The sequence below is a fragment of the Leptodactylus fuscus genome, chromosome 7, assembly GCF_031893055.1.
Source record: "Leptodactylus fuscus isolate aLepFus1 chromosome 7, aLepFus1.hap2, whole genome shotgun sequence".
NCBI classification, from domain to species: Eukaryota; Metazoa; Chordata; class Amphibia; order Anura; family Leptodactylidae; genus Leptodactylus; species Leptodactylus fuscus.
Genome location: NC_134271.1, coordinates 4,870,642 through 4,894,485, shown reverse-complemented (window position 1 = coordinate 4,894,485; position 23,844 = coordinate 4,870,642). Strand labels below are relative to the sequence as shown.

The 23,844-nt window shown below is 42.9% G+C and overlaps 2 protein-coding genes across 3 annotated transcripts in view; both read right to left on the bottom strand.

Moving 5' to 3' along the window:
* BBOX1 (gamma-butyrobetaine hydroxylase 1) overlaps positions 1 to 686 on the bottom strand; it is a 54,020-nt gene extending 53,334 nt beyond the window's left edge. Inside the window, exon 1 of one of the 2 annotated variants that reach the window (XM_075280834.1) lies at positions 666 to 686. The gene's annotated coding sequence lies outside the window, so the exon portion shown is untranslated. Of the gene's footprint in view, positions 1 to 81; positions 259 to 665 lie in introns of those variants that run through there. The other variant, XM_075280833.1, reaches the window with a different exon arrangement.
* A 16,596-nt stretch (positions 687 to 17,282) lies between these two features.
* FIBIN (fin bud initiation factor homolog) lies at positions 17,283 to 19,079 on the bottom strand. The gene has a single exon (XM_075280829.1). The coding sequence runs from the start codon at positions 18,486 to 18,488 to the stop codon at positions 17,874 to 17,876; it is 615 nt and encodes a 204-aa protein (XP_075136930.1). The 5' UTR covers positions 18,489 to 19,079; the 3' UTR covers positions 17,283 to 17,873.
* Positions 19,080 to 23,844: the final 4,765 nt, after the last annotated feature.

Genomic DNA, 23,844 nt, shown 5'->3' with positions numbered 1-23,844 from the left:
GCCCCTCCCCCATCCCCTACAAGAGCATTTCTATATTTCCTGCACTGTACTGCGTATTGGAATATAATGGGAGCACAGTACCTTGTGGTCTACAATAGCTGTGTATGTGTCCTGGAGAGTGTCAGCATTACAGAGTCTGCTCTATGCACCGGCCCCCAGCATTGCCTCCTGTTGTCTTAGCCTCTTTCTCTTTCAGTCTCTCCCTTTCTGTCATGCTTTTTCTTCTTGCTGTCAGATTATTTTCCTGACCCTGTCATTGGCCCTCAGCCATACAGAGCCGGCCCTGTGCTTCTGGAAATGTGACACCTACAGCCTGTGCACAGTGCAAATACTTATCTCTGCCTTGCACAGGGCTCTGTAGGAGGAGGAAAGCTGGAAAATGCAAAAATCAACAATGTAGCAAGTCATCTCTAGGCAGGAAAGAAGAAGGACAAAAAGAAACTGTAACACTTGTAGCGGCGCCCGCTCTATGGTGGCCACCTTAAAGGGCTCGTCCACTCTCACACCAATATTGAGACAAAAGTTACTGATAGAGTTCTAACACCAGACCATGGACAAGAGGAGATAAGAAGTCTATTGCTATAGCAGGCGGAAACATAGTGACAAAATGTTGCATCCTATTAGACCCCGCCTTGGTAATAAAGGGTTAAATAGAATAGACTTACAGTCATTGGCTGCAACAGTTGTGTAGAGTAATAGTCTTCACTATACAATTACAGCACAAAGACATTTGCCCTTCTTCAGTCCGTGAGACGCCATGTTTTTCTTATCCGGACTCTACAGGTTGTTATTCTTAGGATCTTGTACAAGAGAACACGTATCCTCCATGGCCCAAACATGTCCTAGTGGGGCGTCGGAGGTGAATGGCGGCTATTCTTTGCCTTTTCAACGCCTCCTGTATACTCCATGATTGTGAAGTGGAAAAAAATTCCTTGAAAGGTCAAAGTTCAGAATGGAACGGGGCAGGGAGACGCATAGAAATCCCGAATTAACCTCGACATTGAAAATAGAAACCTGAAATCTTAACAGAGCTCGTATTATCTGAGCCATAACTCGTCCTAGAAAGAGCCAATGAGGTTATTTCATAGAGTGACTTGATTTTTGGGTAACTTAGAGCTGAAGCCTAGAAGATGTTACATAGTTTCAATTTTTGGAAATTTTGAATGATTCTTTCCCCAACAAAACGTTGTCCAATTGTGTAATGTCAATCCCGTCAATCCTCGATCCGAGCGAAGTAAATAGTGTAACTGCAGACTGAATGTCTTGTTACAATGATATACATCAATCTGCTACATATATATACGCCGTATACATCAATCTGCTACATATATATACGCTATATACATCAATCTGCTACATATATATACGCTATATACATCAATCTGCTACATATATATACGCCGTATACATCAATCTGCTACATATATATACGCTATATACATCAATCTGCTACATATATATACGCCATATACATCAATCTGCTACATATATATACGCCGTATACATCAATCTGCTACATATATATACGCCGTATACATCAATCTGCTACATATATATACGCTATATACATCAATCTGCTACATATATATACGCCATATACATCAATCTGCTACATATATATACGCCGTATACATCAATCTGCTACATATATATACGCCGTATACATCAATCTGCTACATATATATACACTATATACATCAATCTGCTACATATATATACGCCGTATACATCAATCTGCTACATATATATACGCCATATACATTAATCTGCTACAGATATATACGCTATATACATCAATCTGCTACATATATATACGCTATATACATCACTCTGCTACAGATATATACGCTATATACATCAATCTGCTATATATATATATATATATATATATATATATATATATATATATATATACGCCATATACATCTGCACAGCCCCTCCTGCTCTAGAACTAGAAGTTTCGATGTTGCAGGTTCCCTGGATATAAATGTATCCTGCAGATTTCTCCCATACATGGAGGCGGCTGCTGGTTTACCAGCCATAATCCTATTACCAGGAACCCTGCGGCTTAGTTTGTTTGGTTATTACACTGTGCCGGGTTCGCACCTTTCACCTAATAATAGTCACATGACTGCGATCACTTTTCACCCAGTAACCTTTGGCAGACATCAGGGCTGCGTACACGTTGTGCAGGACTCGGCATCTCCATTACTACAGCTTAGTTTGCACTTGTAAAGTTCAATGGGCAAATAAAGCAGCAGCACAAGCCATAGTTATTAATGTTACACCAAGTTTATTATATTAAAGGGGTTGTCCAGGGGGTTTAGAGTCACTTATCTGATGCAGTGGATGATGATGATGATGATGGACTTTACTATAGTCAGCCCCCACAGTACAAGTAATAATTACCTGTAAGATCAGGGAAAGAGAAAGGGGCTGCACGTCCCGGGGGGGTTAGAGAGCTGCTTCCGATCATGTGACCCGAAAAATCATCCAAACAAATTTTTTGAGGTTCACCTAAAGCAGCTTGAAAGCTTCCAGATCATATTATACTGGGGGGAAGGGGAGGCTTTTTGGAGAATTTTATATTGTGCGGGATCACCGTGCAGCATTATACTGTCGGGGGCTCTGGGGAGCATATTATACTGTGTGGGGTCACTATGGAGCATTATACTATGGGGGGAAGTCTATGGGGAGCTTAGTATACTGTATGGGACCACTGCAGAGAATTATACTCTTGGGGGTGGTCTCTGGGGAGCATAGTATACTCTGTTGTATCCCTGTGGAGCATTATACCTGGGTGCCTCTGTGGAACATATGATACCCTATTAGGCCCCTGTGGATCATTATATTGAGGAGGGGGCTATGGGGAGCATATTATGCAGTGTGGAGCTACTACAGATCATTATACTGGGGGTATCTTTGTGGAGCATATTATACTGTGTGGGGTAATTGTGGAGCATATTATACTGTGTGGGGCCACTATGGAGCATTATACTCTGGGAGCGGTCTCTGGGGAGCATAATATACTGTATGGGGCCCCTGTGGAGCATTATACTCTGGGGGTGCTCTCTGGGGAGCATAGTATACTCTGTGGTACCCTTGTGGAGCATTATACCAGGGGGCTTCTGCGGAGCATATGATACTCTGTGAGGCCCCTGTGGATAATTATATTGAGGAGAGGGGGCTATGGGCAGCATATTATACTGTGTGGAGCCACTACAGAGCATTATACTGGGGGTATCTCTGTGGAGCATATTATACTGTGTGGGGCAATTGTGGAGCATTATACTATGGGTGAGGAGGCTGTGGAGCTTTATACTGTGTGTGGAGAGGGTGAGGAGCTTTATACTGTGTGTGGAGATGGTGAGGAGCTTTATACTGTGTGTGGAGAGGGGGAGGAGCTTTATACTGTGTGTGGAAAGGGTGAGGAGCTTTATACTGTGTGTGGAGAGGGTGAGGAGCTTTATACTGTGTGTGGAAAGGGTGAGGAGCTTTATACTGTGTGTGGAGAGGGTGGGGAGCTTTATACTGTGTGTGGAGAGGGTGAGGAGCTTTATACTGTGTGTGGAGAGGGGGAGGAGCTTTATACTGTGTGTGGAGAGGGTGAGGAGCTTTATACTGTGTGTGGAGAGGGGGAGGAGCTTTATACTGTGTGTGGAGAGGGGGAGGAGCTTTATACTGTGTGTGGAGAGGGGGAGGAGCTTTATACTGTGTGTGGAGAGGGGGAGGAGCTTTATACTGTGTGTGGAAAGGGTGAGGAGCTTTATAATGTGTGTGGAGAGGGTGAGGAGCTTTATACTGTGTATGGAGCACTGGGGAACCTATGATATCTCTAAAACTCTGCTGTTTTTCATTGTCACCTCTGGGATGGGACCTCCTGATGTGGATGGTTCGGAGAGTGTTGGTGTCAAGCAGCTCCGGCTACAGACTACTTGTCATCTTTGCCATAAAGCTCTCTGTCCTCTGGATATGGCACTACCTTAAACCTAAGGTGAAGACTGTACAAAGGTTTTTAGGTTGGCAACCGTTGTGTTAAACCATTCAGTGGCCAAAGTCTATTTAATGTCCAACCTTTTATAATGGATGTGAGATTCCCACATAAAAGGGAGCACAGTCCAGCAAAACTTTCTCCACCGAGTCGGCAGCAATCTCAAACATTTAGACACAGAGTCCTAGTGGGGTCAGTAGTCATCCTATCACTTTGAAGAAGGATAATTAACATCTTCGTGTCAGATTGCAACGTCTTCCCGCTAAGTTTCCAAGAACTAGAACTAAGTTGCGATAACCAGACTGATGGGAAAGCAAAGCTTGAGTCTAGTGTGGTCTGCAGAGAAGCCATCGGATGGTCTTTCAAAAAATTGATAGTTATTATGAATTGTAGATGTCTTCTGTATTCGTTGTCATAGTGGGGTTTTGGTTGAAGGTTTCAGAAGGTCTGTGCTAAGGCTGCGTTTCCAAATTTGTACGACAATTTCATGATTTCTTCGTCAGATATTGGAGATGTCGGCCGCCAGTCACCAGTACATCTGCCCAGTATCTTCCTGAGCTCCCAGCCAGGCGTACAAGGAGGTCTGTTTAATGTCTTCCATCTTATATCATTGGTATGTATAGGTCTTTCTTGTTACATCTCTTTTTGTTAAGCACTGTACTTTTTTTTGTTTATATTAAATTTGGTAAGTTTGTCCTCGGCTCTTTATGACCTCACACGTCCGAAGAGAGTAAACATTGCTTAGGCTTGTCAATTTTTGTTTGCCAAGGGTGGGTTAGGTGTACATAAACCATTGACTAAGGATTATCCCCCATACACATTAGAGGATAGTCAACGAATTGCACCAATTTCATCGAGACAATCCAACTATGTGGATCATGTCTAATTCCATCACGCCAAGTCATTGTTTTTACCAGAACGTGCAATGATACAATGCCTAATGATACAAGCATAGAGTGTCCAAATGACATTGCCGAACCAATAAAGTGAGGAATCTCGCTCCATCCCGTGCTACAATTTTTCCATTACGTTGCACATTATATGCGGCATTAGGGGTACAAGTTCTTAATGCTCAAGTTATCAAGGTCAATGATATGGTTACTCTCTGGTAGGGATAGGAAAAATTGGTTGTAACAAGAATGAAATGGTTGAGAGAGGTTGTGCCAGTATCTGTGCCTGGGGAATAAGTGTCTGATTACTTGGGATTCGACTCCTGGGACTCTAATGATAGGGAGAACAGAGGTCCAAAACCAGGGGAGCGACTTATGGCTCGTGCAAAAGATCATCTGGGGCTTCCCTGCAGAACTTCTTATATCCATCAGCCTCGTTCTATCCATACATTTTAGAATTTACATTTCCTTCTCTATAGACCTGGACCACCGTCAACACTGGTTTACAACTTCTTTGGGTTCCCCCCCATACCCATCACCTGTCAGTATCCACTTACATAATAATTCCCTCTTCTGTGCCACTGCTTCTCCCATAGAATCGCTCCTTGACTATGTGCCTTTGATCAAATGCTAGTTTGTGCCAATAAGGGGTTATTTTTTTCCTTTCTTACAGTGGAAGGCTGTGTATCAAATTTTTGCAATGGTCATAATTTTTTGAGCATGGATTGTCAGTCTTTGGAGGAAATCAGAAAGGAGATCTAAGATGTTCAGCCCTAGTATGTTGAGTGTGACCTGTGGGGCCCCTTGGCTTCTGTGCCTCGATACAACTGTGACCCCTTTTGGCCTCTATATTTATGTTTTTGCCCTAAATGCTCCATGTGAATGAAACAGTGACCAACCCTTCACTCACTTCTATGGAGGTGCCAGATATTGCCATCCTTAGAGAAGTTGATGGAGCTCAGGCAATGCAGCCCCCCACCGCCCCATTCACATGAGGAATTTAGGGGAACTTTTGAGCCCCCATTCTTCTAATCCATTGGGGTCCTAGAGGTTGGCTAGAGGATAATTGTACACAAGTGAACTTACAGGCACCTATTATAAACTATCACTAATGGGATAAGATTTTAACCCTTCATTGAGCCTAGGGTTACACAGTAACGCATGGAGCAACAGGACTCAAATGGAAGGGCACAGCTCAATTCTCCAAACTATCTTTATATTAAGCAGAGGCATCACTTTTCCCCTTTATTATTCACTTATTTCTCCATTTTCCTGACATTTGAGGACTTGCCAATGTTTAGCAACAGACAAATAAAAGACTGGTAAAAATATTACATTTTCCGCTACCGTAAGGCCAAAAACTTGAGCAAACATTGGCACAGCTCTGGATGACATGTTCCACAAAGGCATGAAAACAAGCTACATTCTGTACTTTACAAGCGTATACTCCTTACAAGGATGATCGTACACCTTCTATGGTCTTCTATGGCTTCATTTCCAGAATATTTTCAATAAATTATTGTCTTTCGTTGTATAATAAACCACGACAATGGATCATTTGTTACCCCAGGAATCATCCAAGGACATGTATAATGGGCTAGGTAACGTTCTGGCCCAAAAGTCAATCCAACTTTACTTTTGCAGTGGAAGAATTTACTGAGGGGAAGTAAATTCTCAGAGTAAGTAGTGGCCAAGACATAAGAACGTTCTAAGCTGTAAGCCTCCTCTCTGGTTCTTCCAATTCCTGGACAATCCTTTAATGCTTTAGACTTGTCAGCGACCGTGCAAGTTTATCTGTGTCATGTCTCCTCACCCTGCAATCCACTGGTCAATGGCAAATATCAATTACCATTTGGTGGTCTGAAGATAAGAAGCTCATCGGTGGTAATGTCCAAGGAATTTCCAAGGAATTTTTGAATGCAACTCTTTCTCTGTCTCTTTAATTATTAGTTTTGCACCTGCTTAACATCCTCCCACCTATCCTTGTGTGTCTGTATCTATTTAAGGCAGTGTCTTTAGTCCCAGACAGGCTAGGCAATGTGTTGTATACCATTATACCATGCATGTATTCTTTTTTATTATGGTGTCAGGTTTGAGTTTTACCTGTGTGCATGCATGCTGCTCAGAGTCCTTGCTCCCTGTTTTCATGCTGTTTTTACCTGTGACCGTATGCTTCCTGACCTTGTCCTGTTCCCTGTCTGATTTCAAACTGTTTATCTGTCTGTCTGTCTTGCTTTTAGTCTCAGTTCACATATAGGGATCACAATGTATTTTTTTTTCCTATCAGTGTGTCTTTGTAAAATGGGAAGAAATCCACGCAAGCACGGGGAGAACATACAAACTCCTTGCAGATGTTGTCCCTGGCAGGATTCAAACCCAGGACTCCAGCGCTGCAAGGCTACAGTGCTAACCACTCAGCCACCGTGTTGCCCCTTTTGTATCCCATTTCTGTGGTGCTCAGCACATCAGTTCTGTCTGCCTGGTCAGCTGCTACCAAACTGGGCTCACCTCTGGAGTTAGTAGCCTGGTGGGCTCCCAGACCCATATATGGGGGCAAAAAGCTGAAGACGGGTATGTCTGCTGGGGTGACGCACTTAGAGATGGCCCCAAGCCAAACCAATTGGGTAGCACAGCAGGTCCACAATCCACTGCCCGTAACAATAAGATAAGTCTCTCCAAACATACAACCCCTTCAAAGGCAATTCATTCAGATGGGAACCTACACGGAATAAACAGACCTCTTGGGCACCTGGATAGATCTACAGTAAGAACACAGGACAATTTACCTCTATTGGACCTGGACTAGGTCTACAGTGTGACCACAGGGTGAACAGGGTCCAGAGTGCACTTTATATCAAGATAATCTAAGGCAGGTGGGGAAGTGGGAGATATATATATATATATATATTACTGCAATTGGATAAAGCTGTGCAATTAGAAGGCAGTGCTAGTCAGACCGTGGAGGTAACTGGCCCTCACTATGTAATACACAGCAAAAAAAGGTTAAGGCTGAGGCCCTACGAGACGTCCCGCAGCTAAAAAGCGCTGCAGAAAAACAACGGTGGGAAAGCATCATGGCTCTTCCCGCAGCGCTTTAAACAGAAAGTTCGTAGAGTTTTCCTGCACAGACCTTCAGTTGCAATTATATCTATGCGGAAACCGTTTCCTTAGATATAATCGATATGCTGCAATTTACAAAACTGCACTGGTTTTGGAAAGCCGCACGTTACGGAAATGCAGCTTTTTTTGTTGTTGCAGATTTTGTTGCATTTTTTTGAGCCAAAGCCAAGAATGGCTACAAAAGGAAAGAGAAACAGAGAAACATAAAGGTAGAACTTCTACTTCTCCCTTCTGCTCAATCCACTCCTGGCTTTGGTTCAAAAATTTGCAACAAAAAATGCTGCGTTTCTGCAACGTGGGGCCTCAGCCTGCGTGTGTATATGGAGCTGTATACTGGATGTAGACACAACACTTCTGATTCAGACATAAAAATACATCATTAAAGTTCTTCCTTTTTTACAAGCCAAAGCACATACACAGTTACATGACATCATGTGAATCCGTCGTGTGCACAGGCGACATCTGCATGACCTAATCCGTGTTTTGCATGGTTGTGTTTTCTGGAGAGCGGTCCCTGTTTCATCCTGCCCGTGACTCAGCCGACGAGAGGTTGGGGCAAGTGGAGGATTGTGGATTGAGCCTGACATGTCCATCATGTTCCATTAAATCATCTGAAGAGTGAGAATCCCGGGCTGTCTGCACGTCTGAGAGGCTCTTACCATCTGCACGACTGGTCTACGGTACAAACAACTCCAATAACTTTGCAGTGCTGAGCGTGTGCAATGCTTTCGGTAACTCCACAGTCTGCGACATATTGTACGTGAACTGTGCATTAGTGTGCAACACTTATAGGCACACGTGGGCATATTGCTGCACAGTAAGAACACTTTCAGAAATTGAAGGGTTAATAGTTTGTTTTTGTCAATTAACAAATTTAAGAAAATTTAGTGTGACCTTTGCCCTTTGCCTTCCCTCAGTTCTTCTCGGTACTTGCAGACAGTTTTTGGCAGGACTGGGCAGGGAGGTTGTTCCCGCCGCCATCTTCAAGAACTAAGCTCAGATCTTCTGTGAATGTTGCTTGTCTAATCAGTCTCTCTCATGTCATCCAAGACGGACTGGATGATGTTGAGATCAGGGCTATATCTGTGGGGGCCGATCATGACTTCCAGGACTTCCAGGACTTCCAGGACATAAGATAGGAGTCCTCTACTGTGCTGCTGCTCAGGTGGTATATTAGGGTGTTTTGTGTGGTATCTTTACCATACACATATTACCCATACACACCATCCCCTAAAGCTGTGTGCACGTGTTCTTTCCTACATTAAGGCAGACACTTTTCTGTTGCACCTCCGCTCACCAGTCTCACTAGAGACAACAGTCTATGTGCAGAGTCCAGAACTGTAACCTAAAGTGATCAATTCTGTACTATAGAAGTCTATGGAGAGGGGAAGGGTTAGCAGAGGAGAGATTCTCAAAGCAGAGACTTCTTCTTAAGGAAATGACTCATTTAATGCTGTAACCAGCCTCATAGCTTTCTCTCTCTTTCCCCTGCCATAGACAGCATTGTAAACTGATCTGCTTCTATATTGGATACGGATGCAAAATACTCAGATAAGAACTAAAGAAGTATATGGAAAAAGTATGTTCCCTTCACCTACTTACACTTTAAATCTGACTTCAGTGAAGACTGTGTGTAGCCAGAACCCCGTAGACTTCTATATACCAGATGCAAGATACACTCAGGAGTTAAACATGGCTAAGGTAACAAAATATGCCTTTAAGATACAATACAAAGTGGGATGTTGGCAGATCTTTATAGCTATTGGCTCCAACATTTCAAAAGTGAACCCTGAACTTTCAAGATGCAATATTCTGGATTTCCTAGTATCTGCTATTCTATGACGTGTATGAGCTGATTGCTGCATTGATTATGGCAGCCCAGCCACAGTATCGAAGAATTTAAAGGGGCCATTACAAATTAAAATAGAATGGCAGTATTTATTACCAGCCGGGTCTGTAGAATCCCGGAGTACCGACTGCATCCACCTAGGATTAGGGCCTCAAATCTGTTAGTCCTATCTGTTGCTCCTTTCATCATGCAGATGTGTATCTAGGGGAAGACAACTGGTGCACCAAAGAGTCACTTTTATATAAGATAGACAGTAACAGAACATTGGTAAAAGTTGCAGGAAGGTGATGTCCTCTGTAGGTACAATTCCTGGTAAAAGTTGCAGGATGGCGGCGTCCTCTGTAGTTGCGATTCCTCTGTAGTCCTGACTTCTACTACTTACCCCCATAATGGAGACGTATCACTGACAAGGGCCTCGTCTAGCAGTAGATGTTCCTGAGTTGTACCCCAGACGGTCCTTTCCACCACATTTGTAGCATATTGCAGCGGAACACAAATTCCTTCCGTGGTCTGGAAACTTTTAAGTTGACAGCAGAATTTATGGGATCTTTAATAAGTTTAATAAAATCAGATTCTTGTCCTATAATATAGTCAATGCACTTTCATTTTACCAAACAGAATTATTTTTATTATCCGGAGTCTCCTTTCATCTTAGAACGTTATTACTTATCCTGATTTATATCATCGGAATTACTGGCAACCCCGAACTGCGCCCGGACCAGAGAGCTGCAGATAAAAGGGCAGAGGAAGCGATTTCCTGCAAGAAAACAACCAATGAAGTCGCTTCATCTATCACGTGTGACCGATACATTGTTACACTGACAGATCCCTCTCTGATATGTGAGAGTATATACCGTATACAGACCCATCTGATATGTAAGAGCATATACCGTATACAGACCCATCTCAGATATGTAAGAGTATATACTGTATACAGACCCATCTGATATGTAAGAGTATATACCGTATACAGACCCAACCCTGATATGTAAGAGTATATACCGTATACAGACCCATCTGATATGTAAGAGCATATACCGTATACAGACCCATCTGATATGTAGGAGTATATACCGTATACAGACCCATCTCAGATATGTAAGAGTATATACTGTATACAGACCCATCTGATATGTAAGAGTATATACCGTATACAGACCCATCTCTGATATGTAACAGTATATACTGTATACAGACCCATCTGATATGTAAGAGTATATACCGTATACAGACCCAACCCTGATATGTAAGAGTATATACCGTATACAGACCCATCTGATATGTAAGAGCATATACCGTATACAGACCCATCTGATATGTAGGAGTATATACCGTATACAGACCCATCTCAGATATGTAAGAGTATATACTGTATACAGACCCATCTGATATGTAAGAGTATATACCGTATACAGACCCATCTCTGATATGTAACAGTATATACCGTATACAGACCCATCTGATATGTAAGAGCATATACCGTATACAGACCCATCTCAGATATGTAAGAGTATATACTGTATACAGACCCATCTGATATGTAAGAGTATATACCGTATACAGACCCATCTCAGATATGTAAGAGTATATACTGTATACAGACCCTGATATGTGAGAGTATATACCGTATACAGACCCATCTGATATGTAAGAGCATATACCGTATACAGACCCATCTCAGATATGTAAGAGTATATACTGTATACAGACCCATCTCAGATATGTAAGAGTATATACTGTATACAGACCCATCTGATATGTAAGAGTATATACCGTATACAGACCCATCTCTGATATGTAACAGTATATACTGTATACAGACCCATCTGATATGTAAGAGTATATACCGTATACAGACCCAACTCAGATATGTAAGAGTATATACCGTATACAGACCCATCTCTGATATGTAAGGGTATATACCGTATACAGACCCAACACTGATATGTAAGAGTATATACCGTATACAGACCCAACCCTGATATGTAAGAGTATATACTGTATACAGACCCATCTGATATGTAAGAGTATATACCGTATACAGACCCATCTCAGATATGTAAGAGTATATACCGTATACAGACCCATCTCTGATATGTAAGGGTATATACCATATACAGACCCAACACTGATATGTAAGAGTATATACCGTATACAGACCCAACCCTGATATGTAAGAGTATATACTGTATACAGACCCATCTGATATGTAAGAGTATATACCGTATACAGACCCATCTCAGATATGTAAGAGTATATACCGTATACAGACCCATCTCTGATATGTAAGGGTATATACCATATACAGACCCAACACTGATATGTAAGAGTATATACCGTATACAGACCCAACCCTGATATGTAAGAGTATATACTGTATACAGACCCATCTGATATGTAAGAGTATATACCGTATACAGACCCATCTCAGATATGTGAGAGTATATACCGTATACAGACCCATCTCTGATATGTAAGAGTATATACTGTATACAGACCCATCTGATATGTAAGAGTATATACCGTATACAGACCCATCTCAGATATGTAAGAGTATATACCGTATACAGACCCATCTCTGATATGTAAGGGTATATACCATATACAGACCCAACACTGATATGTAAGAGTATATACCGTATACAGACCCAACCCTGATATGTAAGAGTATATACTGTATACAGACCCATCTGATATGTAAGAGTATATACCGTATACAGACCCATCTCAGATATGTGAGAGTATATACCGTATACAGACCCATCTCTGATATGTAAGAGTATATACCATATACAGACCCATCTCTGATATGTAAGAGTATATACCGTATACAGACCCAACCCTGATATGTAAGAGTATATACCGTATACAGACTCATCTGATATGTGAGAGTATATACCGTATACAGACTCATCTCAGATATGTGAGAGTATATACCGTATACAGACCCATCTCTGATATGTAAGAGTATATACCGTATACAGACCCATCTCTGATATGTAAGAGTATATACTGTATACAGACCCAACCCTGATATGTAAGAGTATATACCGTATACAGACTCATCTGATATGTGAGAGTATATACCGTATACAGACTCATCTCAGATATGTGAGAGTATATACCGTATACAGACCCATCTCTGATATGTAAGAGTATATACCGTATACAGACCCATCTCTGATATGTAAGAGTATATACTGTATACAGACCCATCTGATATGTAAGAGTATATACCGTATACAGACCCATCTCAGATATGTGAGAGTATATACCGTATACAGACCCATCTCTGATATGTAAGAGTATATACCGTATACAGACCCAACACTGATATGTAAGAGTATATACTGTATACAGACCCAACCCTGATATGTAAGAGTATATACTGTATACAGACCCAACCCTGATATGTAAGAGTATATACTGTATACAGACCCAACCCTGATATGTAAGAGTATATACTGTATACAGACCCAACCCTGATATGTAAGAGTATATACTGTATACAGACCCAACCCTGATATGTAAGAGTATATACCGTATACAGACTCATCTGATATGTGAGAGTATATACCGTATACAGACCCATCTGATATGTAAGAGTATATACCGTATACAGACCCATCTCTGATATGTAACAGTATATACCGTATACAGACCCATCTGATATGTAGGAGTATATACCGTATACAGACCCATCTCAGATATGTAAGAGTATATACTGTATACAGACCCTGATATGTGAGAGTATATACCGTATACAGACCCATCTGATATGTAAGAGTATATACCAGTTATATATTAGTGACGGTTTTTATTGGATTATTTACAGTTACAGTAATAAATCTTTGCAGCATTTTGTAACGTTTCTCACTTTTGCCTTTGTCGCACTGATCGGACACATTAATATACAAGGTAATGAAGCCAGCAAAAGTGTAACCTACACAACAGAGCGAGATATCAGATGTGTCAGAGGTAAAGCAAAGAGCACCGACCATCACTGCCAGAATGATTTACTGTTCTCCTTCATTAAACCATGTGAGGCAAGAACAAGATAACCCGATGTTACCGGTGATGGCAATGACACCGGGGGGTCCTATGATCAGTCGGGGTCTCACTAGTCCCACCAGTTTGTAACTTATCCCTTATCCTGTCCTTAGATGGGACAACTCATGTTATCCTGAAACTGATCCGATACAATGTAACAAAATCATTGACAAGCTGCAATTTACAATAAAACCACAAGTTCATCACATATATATACACCTATAGCATACATACACCTATAGCATACATACACCTATAGCATCACATACACCTATAGCATCACATACACCTATAGCATACATACCCCTATAGCATACATACACCTATAGCATCACATACACCTATAGCATACATACACCTATAGCATCACATACACCTATAGCATACATACACCTATAGCATCACATACACCTATAGCATACATACACCTATAGCATCACATACACCTATAGCATACATACACCTATAGCATCACATACACCTATAGCATCACATACACCTATAGCATACATACACCTATAGCATCACATACACCTATAGCATCACATACACCTATAGCATACATACACCTATAGCATACATACCCCTATAGCATCACATACACCTATAGCATCACATACACCTATAGCATCACATACACCTATAGCATCACATACACCTATAGCATACATACACCTATAGCATCACATACACCTATAGCATACATACACCTATAGCATCACATACCCCTATAGCATACATACACCTATAGCATCACATACACCTATAGCATACATACCCCTATAGCATACATACACCTATAGCATCACATACACCTATAGCATACATACACCTATAGCATCACATACACCTATAGCATACATACCCCTATAGCATACATACACCTATAGCATCACATACACCTATAGCATCACATACACCTATAGCATACATACACCTATAGCATCACATACACCTATAGCATCACATACACCTATAGCATACATACACCTATAGCATCACATACACCTATAGCATCACATACACCTATAGCATCACATACACCTATAGCATACATACACCTATAGCATCACATACACCTATAGCATACATACACCTATAGCATCACATACACCTATAGCATACATACACCTATAGCATCACATACACCTATAGCATCACATACACCTATAGCATCACATACACCTATAGCATGCAATTGGGACAAATATGTCAAAATCATGTTGTTATGAAAAGCTGGTCATCTCATGATACAACTATCTGAACGTGTCCAGCCACGAGACAAGGGTAACGAACGACCCCTAGATACAAACTACAGGGCAACCTCTGCTTGTTCCAGAACAAACAATTCCATGAATAATATTGGATACATAGAAGTATTTTTAATAAGATAGGGGGCATGCTGAGGGTGTCCGGTTTTTGAGGTCATTGGCTTCCCCTTTAGGCTCGTAACACATGCCAAATGATCAAACCCCCCTAAAGATAGCAGATAATATAACTATAAATGTACTTACAGCTGAATCCGTATAACGTAACCTCAGTGGACTCTCTATAACTAAGTAGGTGGCCACGAGACTCTATAAAGTCAGTGGAACGCATCTTCTCCAATCTCTTTTGTGGTGATGGAATCTACATGACTCATGCGCTTGTATAAGATTTACGAACAATTAGTCCATTTTATTGTCAATAAAACTGTTATATATGAGCCTGTCTCGCAGTGAAGTGTGGGATGCGATGAAGTGAGAGCCATGGGAATAGGATGACTTCGTGGGGCTTAGTTGTGTATGGTGTAGCCTCACAAGAATATGTGTTAGGCTGTGATCTCCAACCTGTGACCCTCCAGCTGTTACATGACTACAACTCCTACCAGTCCTTGACAGCCCAGGGCAGTTGTGAGTTGTCAATTTTACAAGTGGACACCCAGTAGTTATAGTTCACTATTGGTACCATGGGATCCCATGGTAGGACTGGGCTTAGATACAATAATGGGTCCAGCAGAAGACGATCACTTTTGGGGGTGACCTCGGAGCCAACCACTTCCCAATAGGGTTGGTTTGTCAGTGGACATGCACAGGCTCTATATAGACGGAGGAGAACTTCAGAGTCATCTCCTCAGCTAGGACTAAGGAACCCCCTGGTCCTGATATGTCTGGAGTCCGCTCTGCTCCTCTCTGGCTCAATCTTAGGAGTCACCATAAGCATGGGTGTAGAATAATTTGCTAATACATTGTTCTTACATGGACGCCATTACTTTATGGTATCGATATCTAGCAGATACAGAAGCGTGGAGAGAATAGACCAGAACATTGCATAGATAACAATTACTTAGCTCTTTTATGGGTTCATATCAAAGATACATGGTGGTGGGATCTTCAAGTGGCTTCAAAGATTAGTCCTGGGGTCATATATATTAGTTGTAGGTCAGAGGTAGGGAACCTTCAGCTCTCCAGCTGCTGCAAAACTACAACTACCAGCATGCATACTTGCTCTACTGTTCTTGGAACTCCCATGGAAGTGAATGGAGCATGATGGGAGTTGTAGTTTCACAGCAGCTGGAGAGCCGAAGGTTCCCAACCCCTGTTGTAGGTTGTCTTATGGTTGACAATGATGACAATGTGGCCAGCCAAAATTCTAACCCAGTGACTGGTGATCTCTTGTCCAGCACGGGACCTGTCAGCAACTGGGTTGAGAAACCCTGCGGTCAATGTTTTTTTGATCTTGTCTTATGGTTGACCCAGACACAACTGATGACAATTTGGCCTTCCAAAATTCTAACCCAGTGATTCCCAACAGTGGTGCCTGGGAAACCTGACGGGGCTGCAGCGCTCTTGTTAGGAAGATGACTGCACGCCTTCATGCAACATTTGCTTCCTTCAAAAGTTTGGTCTTTTGGTAAAAATTATTTAGAAGTGGTACCCGCAATTTTGTTTTTGGTTGGAGCGTTGCTCTAACTGGAGCTTCATAGCCTCAAACATGGTGAAGCACCGGACCTGTCAATAGACCAGGTTGGGAATCATTGCAGTCAATGTTTTTTGATCTGGCACAACCACATGAGAGGTCCTGCACCAGATTACCAGACCTATGTGAATGCAACAAAATGCCGAAATGCAGTTACAGTACATGACACATGAACCTCATGTATAGCTTGGAACTGGCAGCAGCATGCCTATATATATAGGGGTTGCCTGGCGTTAGGAAAACCGGTTTGCTTTTTTCCCAGGCGCAGTCACTCTCGGCAATGGGCTGTATCCAGTATTACAGGTAAATCACACTCAAGTGAGACGGAGCTGCAATACCACACACAACCAATGCATAAGAGTGGCGCTGTTTTTGAGCAATCCCTATAGACAGAAGAAGGTATAGGACACATAATACTGTGCTGTACGAGTAACAAAAACCTCAAAGATTTTATTATACAGAGAAAAAGCTTTAAGAATCTGTAATAAGTTGCATCTTATATACAGCAAATTCATTTACACCCCAATACTGATAAAATAAATAAAACTATACCGGTGTACATCGTATCTCTAATAATACAGAACCCAATTATATCCCGAGTTTCGATATAAGTTAACTCAATAAACGCTGGAAGGACGACAGATCCCGGGAGCTTACAGGTTCTGCCAGCATTGGAGGATCAACCAAAATGTTGACATAGAAGGCGACTATTTAAATATTAAAAAGAATGCAAAGATTGATTTACGATGCATTTTATTACTTCCTCGTAAACTATTCTGATGATGTCACTGCTTTGTGTAACCCCTTCATTACCCCGGAGGGTCTGCAGCTTACTGCACAGCAGCTCTTACTGTAACCGAATGACCAGGCGGCCGGCAGGGTGTCACCTCCAGTCAGAGGAAGTCATACAGATAACTGGCTACTGTCTGAAACCCATAGCTTGGAATAATCTGTAAAAAATTATGTTTTAGATGATCAGAATTTGCATAAATTAGCGACAACCGACTCCAGATTCTCAAACCTTCAGGTAGTCATTTTTGAGTCTGCTTAGCCTCGCACCATGACTTCGAATGGTTAAAGAGAGAAGTTCGTGTTTATCCCGCAGTCCCAGGGAGACGTCTAAGGTTTCCTTGAGAACGGCTCTCGTGTGGATCATCATATCCACAAAGTCTTCGTTTAACCCCTTCAACTCGTTCTTCTCGTTCTCCTGGCTCTGCTTAAACTTAAGCTCAAGCTCCGTCAAGGACTTGTCCGAGTTCGAGAAGGCTTCGCCTATCTGAGACGATTCCCTGCCGAGATACTTTCCATAGCTTTCCTCTCCATCCAAGTCGTAAGATATGCTTTTACTGATGCTTTCGAGAACCCTTTCCGCATCTTCAATCTGTCTTTTTATGACCACGAATTCTTCCTTCAAGGAGAGAGATTGTCCATCTCCCGGACACGCTCTTTCGTCCGTCACTCTGAAGAGCATCTGACACTTCTCAGGGTCATCGTTCTCCTCGTAGTCCCCATCGGGAACAAAGTAGTGGTGCAAAGTCCCATTGGACATCTCTGGCTGCAGGGGTCCATTGTAGTAACCGGAGCACAGGTTGCACAAAACGCCAAACCATAGGAGATGGAATCCAATCATTGTAACTCGCACGTCTCTCTGGCTCTGGGGCGATGTATGGAATACCGTATTGTATGACACTGCGGTGTCACTGGATTATAACTCCTAAACAGGAATATTCCCCCTTGACGTCTGGATCCACCCTTTACATTCCTCAAGCCGATGATATTTGCACCACCAAATGAAATATTGTCTTGTGGTCTCCAGATCTCCTGCACCTTGAGAGTGTCAATGTATCGAATCCTTCTTGGTTTGCAGACAAAATATTGTCTGCCTTCCGTCCGTGCCGTGGAGAAGAGTTCACATGTCCATACAACAGACTCTAGTGCCTTCTTAAGGAGCAGCAGGAGTAACACACGTCTTGTCTGTGGTGAGCAAGATTGGTCTCTTCTGCTGGATGCTACTGCACTCTTTCAACATCTGGGCTGCTGTTGGTGAGGGTTTTTTTTTTCCTTTTTGGCTAATGACATGCTTTAGAAGAGGTATCTGTTCTCGAATTACAGCGGGATTTCGTCACTGTAGGAGCCAAGGAAAAGTTCTGCAGAAAAAAAAAAGAATCCCTGTTATTAAAGCTGCATTAAGTATTTCTTCCTTCCTGCTGTGCATAAAAAAAATATGGCAACTCCATGCACCTCACCAATGGGTTTGGACGCGGATGGAGCATTACGTCTGCAATGAAAGAGTTACCAAGGGAAGCACGTGGGGAACTATAAATAAACACCAGCCATTTCTGGTGCCCGGCTCCAAGTCGGAATTTCAAAGCTGTTTTCCAGTCCTGCGCTGGGACAAAAACAATATTTATAGGACCAGAGAATATCTGGAATATCTGGAATAATATCAGGGAAGAGAAATTTGGAAAAACTTCAAGCAGTGTCATTTGTTTGAGGATCAGCTATTCTGTCCTCTTGAATGACACGGGGTGAGGGGAGAAAGCAGATCCTTAGGGCAAAAGGAAGCGAGGAAGGAAAAGGAGAAGAAGAACATGGAGAGGGCAAGGGGCTGGTGGGAGGCATGTGCACCAGGATCGACTCGAGGGCACGGGCACAAGGGTGCAGAGCGGGGCTTAGTCTGTCTGTGACCATTAAAGGGAGTCCCAAAATTCCTCCCAAGCCAATAGTATTGCTATGGAACAGATGTCGAAATAATGATATTTTTTCAAATATGCAAATCAACCTGCAAGTGCACAGGGGCGGGGCTTGATTTATCAGATTTACCTACAGACAGCAGTAATGGAAGAGTCCGTATCAAAGACATTGTGGAGACCTGGGCACCAATTCCAAAAGGAGAGTACTGGCAACGTTCTGTAGGCAAATCTCAAACATAGACCCCGCCCTCAGTGCACTTGCAAGCTGAATTGCATATCTATAAAAATATGATGATCTTTGCATCGCTCTATCCATTTGTGACCATAATTGTATGTTCATGCTCTTATTGAAAGCACAGCACAATTTTGGGTTTGGGAGGCAGACTCTCTTTGAATGGGGTTATCCAGGATTACAAAAAAATTGCAGAAATTCAGGGAATGTCATTTAATGGATACAATATAAACAACCTGTTAAAGCTTCCACCGCTCTAATGCTGCTGCTCCAGTGTCCTTCTTGGCCTCTACTTCCTGGCTTGCAGAGATGATGTGTCGTACAAGTGCATGTGACTACTGCATCCAATCACTGGCCTCCATGATCACGCGCTGTGCACACAGGTCAGTGATTGGCGACAGTGACCATGTGCACATTTGTAGGACAGGAAGTAGAGCTATTCAGGGACCACTGGAGTGCAAATGTTGCAATTTCCAAAACCATTGTATTTTTGGAAATTGCAGCATGTCAACTATACCTATGGAAATGGTGGCGGTTTCCCTATAGTTATAATGGAAGCAGGAAACCTCTGTGGTCTTTCTATGATACAATGCAGGAAAATCTGCGATGTGTTTCTGCCGCGTTTTTCCCGCAGTGCGTTTTCACTTTGGCCCGCTACGTAGGACCAATTGGGGTTCCATTAATCGACACCCCCTCCCCATTCAGACAATATCCCCTATCCGATAGACTCTGTGAGTTGTGAATGCACCCTAATGTAAGAGTATTATAAAGTATACTGTATATTCTGACAAACTTGTAAGCCCTGGGGTTTCATATCTGCATGAGTACAAGTCATTAAAGTGATCGGATTATCTATGAGTAACATCTCCACGCTTTGCCTGCAGTGATTTCCGTGCAGGAGACCTTGGACCTGTCAACCAAATTCCAGTACCACCCACAATGAGCTGCTTCGGATGAGTATAATCCTTCTTTTGTTACGGCACAAGCTCTCTTTATAGATGTTTACTCTCACTTTGATGGGAAGTTTAGGGTTAATAAATAAGGAATTTTCTAATTGAAATTTCATGACTTCGTCCCATTTATGATCATCTTGAAGCTTCCATCACCAAGTGTCCAGATATTAATGTGCCAGGTAGGAAATCTGCATAAGGCTCAGAATGTATACATTGGATGGGGAGGGGGGTACGGGCTACGCCATCCAGTAATACAGATGCAGAGTCCCAATGCATCCCCCGGTTTTCCAGATTAGAGTAAAGCCGGACCCCTGCCTGCACTGTAGTCTGGTGTAGATATCTCATGTAACTCATGGCAGGTTTGTGGCATGTTATAGTAAATAGACCAAGCTAAGGCCCCCTTGCCCTGCCCCCCCCCCTCTCCAAGCACTTTTGTACAAAGCCAAGGGCCAACAATCCGCCACAATTACTCCCATCCCCACCAGAAAACGTAACAGGTTAATAAATTCCCCCATTACCTCCCTTACGATCGCCCTTAGAAGCAACGTTTCCATTTTCCATTCATGAAACACAATACCTGGTGATGTTGGCTATCCAGACCTGCACATGATGTCTTTTCCAAGCAGGCAGAGCCTTGTTTTATTGTAACTTCTGTAAATCCCCAGTTATGTGCTCTGGATTTCAGAAATCTGTGACTATAAATTGCAAAACCTTTCGGGAGAGCTTATCACCTACCAGCTCACATGTCAGCATACGGTAAGCGATAAAACCTGTCCCCGAGATCCAGTATATGGCGTATCTGCTAATGACATCAGGCTCCGGCAGGATCCGTGCACTAAGCAGAGACTTCTCCATTTAGTGGCGACAGCGAAGCCTTAATGTCGTTTCATGAAGGATCTTACCTTGTCCTCACAGATAACATACGACAGGAATCCGAATACAATTTACATCAATCTATACCTTCCTCTTTCGAGACAAGGTCAGAGTGGAAGATGCTCATGTGTAGCATCAGTAAGGTTAGACGTTTTTTAAGGTTGTTTCTGAAGGTTTTTACAATCGGGACCACATGAGTATTTTTAGGTAACAAGTAGAGATGGGCAAACTTTACAGAATCTGTTTTGCAAATATTCAGGAGGTTCGTCCATCTGTTTTGTTAATAAGTGGAGGCCCAGAGGAGGTGCGGAAGTATAATAAACTCTCATACTAATGTTCCCTCACTTTTCCTGGGCTCTCTTGCAGCATATGACTCTCTTTTGACTTCTTCCAGTTTCTAGGTAATGTCACAGCCCCCGGGTGACCACTGAGACCCAATCACAGTCATGTGAGGTGCACCCATATCTTGGCTCTCAAGCTCTCCAAAAACAAGTGTCATAATGTCATTGTGCCCCATGTGACTGCTGAGGCCCACTCACAGGATTCATTATTTCCCCAGGGTCTGTGATGTTACCCAGGAGGCTGGAAGAAGACCCCAAGGAAACACCGGACTCCATTAGGGAGCCCAAGAGAAGTGAGGGAACCTTGAGGGATACTGGACTCCATGAGGGAGCCCAAGAGAGGTGAGGGAACCCTGGGGGAACCCTGGACTCCATAAGAGAACCCAAGGGAGGTGAGGGAACACTGGACTCCATGAGAGAACCCAAGGGAGGTGAGGGAACACTGGACTCCATGAGGGAACCCGAGATAGGTGAGGGTACCCTGAGGGAACACTAGACTCCAAGAGGGAGCCCAAGAAAGGCGAGGGAACCCTGAGGTAACACTGGACTCCATGAGGGAACCCAAGAGAGGTGAGTGAACCCTGAGGGAACACTGGACTCCATGAGGGAACCCAAGAGAGGTGAGGGAACCCTTAGTGAACATTGGACTCCATGAGGGAACCCAAGAGAGGTGAGTGAACCCTGAGGGAACACTGGACTCCATGAGGGAACCCGAGAGAGGTGAGAGAACCCTGAGGGAACACCGGACTCCATGAGGGAACCCAAGAGAGGTGAGGGAACCCTTAGTGAACATTGGACTCCATGAGGGAACCCAAGAGAGGTGAGTGAACCCTGAGGGAACACTGGACTCCATGAGGGAACCCGAGAGAGGTGAGAGAACCCTGAGGGAACACCGGACTCCATGAGGGAACCCAAGAGAGGCGAGGGAACCCTGAGGGAACACTGGTCTCCATGAGGGAACCCAAGAGAGGTGAGGGAACTCTGAGGGAACACTGGACTTCATGAGGGAACCCAAGAGAGGTGAGTGAACCCTGAGGAAAAAGTGGACTCTATGAGGGAACCCAAGAGAGGTGAGGGAACCCAGAGGGAACACTGGACTCTATGAGGGAACCCAAGAGAGGTGAATGAACCCAGAGGGATCCTCGAACTCCATGAGGGATCCCAAGAGAGGTGAGGGAACCCTGAGGGAACACCAGACTCCATGAAGGAGCCCAAGAGAGGTGAGGGAAGGTGAGTATCCCTGGGCCTCCACTTATTATACTATGAGGTCTAAAGAATCCCCAGAGTACAATAGAGATTTGTGGATGATGAACAAACCTGAAAGTTTCAGATTATGGAGCATCTTGAAGGCAGCTGTATGAGAAGCAGACAGGATGAGAGCAAAGAAGAATGTTCTGTGAGGACTACAAATGGGGGTTTAGTATCGGGAGATTGGATGGAACAATAGTTAGTTATTAGAGCCCAACATGTAGGGTAGTTCCTTATGTGTGGGCCAAGGACATGGGTGTGGGGCGCTCAGTATTTTCTCGGAGGCACACATTTTGAAAACTAAAAATTTGGAACCTTTGGAAAATTTATAAAGCTTCTGCCTTTTTGTCTACATCACTCTGTGATACCAATACAGACCCACTGTGTGGGGTGAACCTAAACAAATCCCCATGACAGACAGCCGTCCTCTCCCTGCTGCTCATATTGTTGGCGCTGTCAATCTAAAAAAAGCTAACATTCCCGAAATACCATGAAGACTTTACAAATAAACCATTTATCAACTTGACATCCCCTCCTTCATGTATATCAGTCATTCTTCCTATTAGAAGGGCTTCTTGTCTACTTACTGGTGTTTCTTACAATTTTTTAACACCAACCTAATATTGAGAATATCATGAACAGATGA

Bases quoted from the DNA above. Each gene is read 5' to 3' on its own strand.
- FIBIN (XM_075280829.1), bottom strand. From the start codon at position 18,488: ATGATTGGATTCCATCTCCTATGGTTTGGCGTTTTGTGCAACCTGTGC.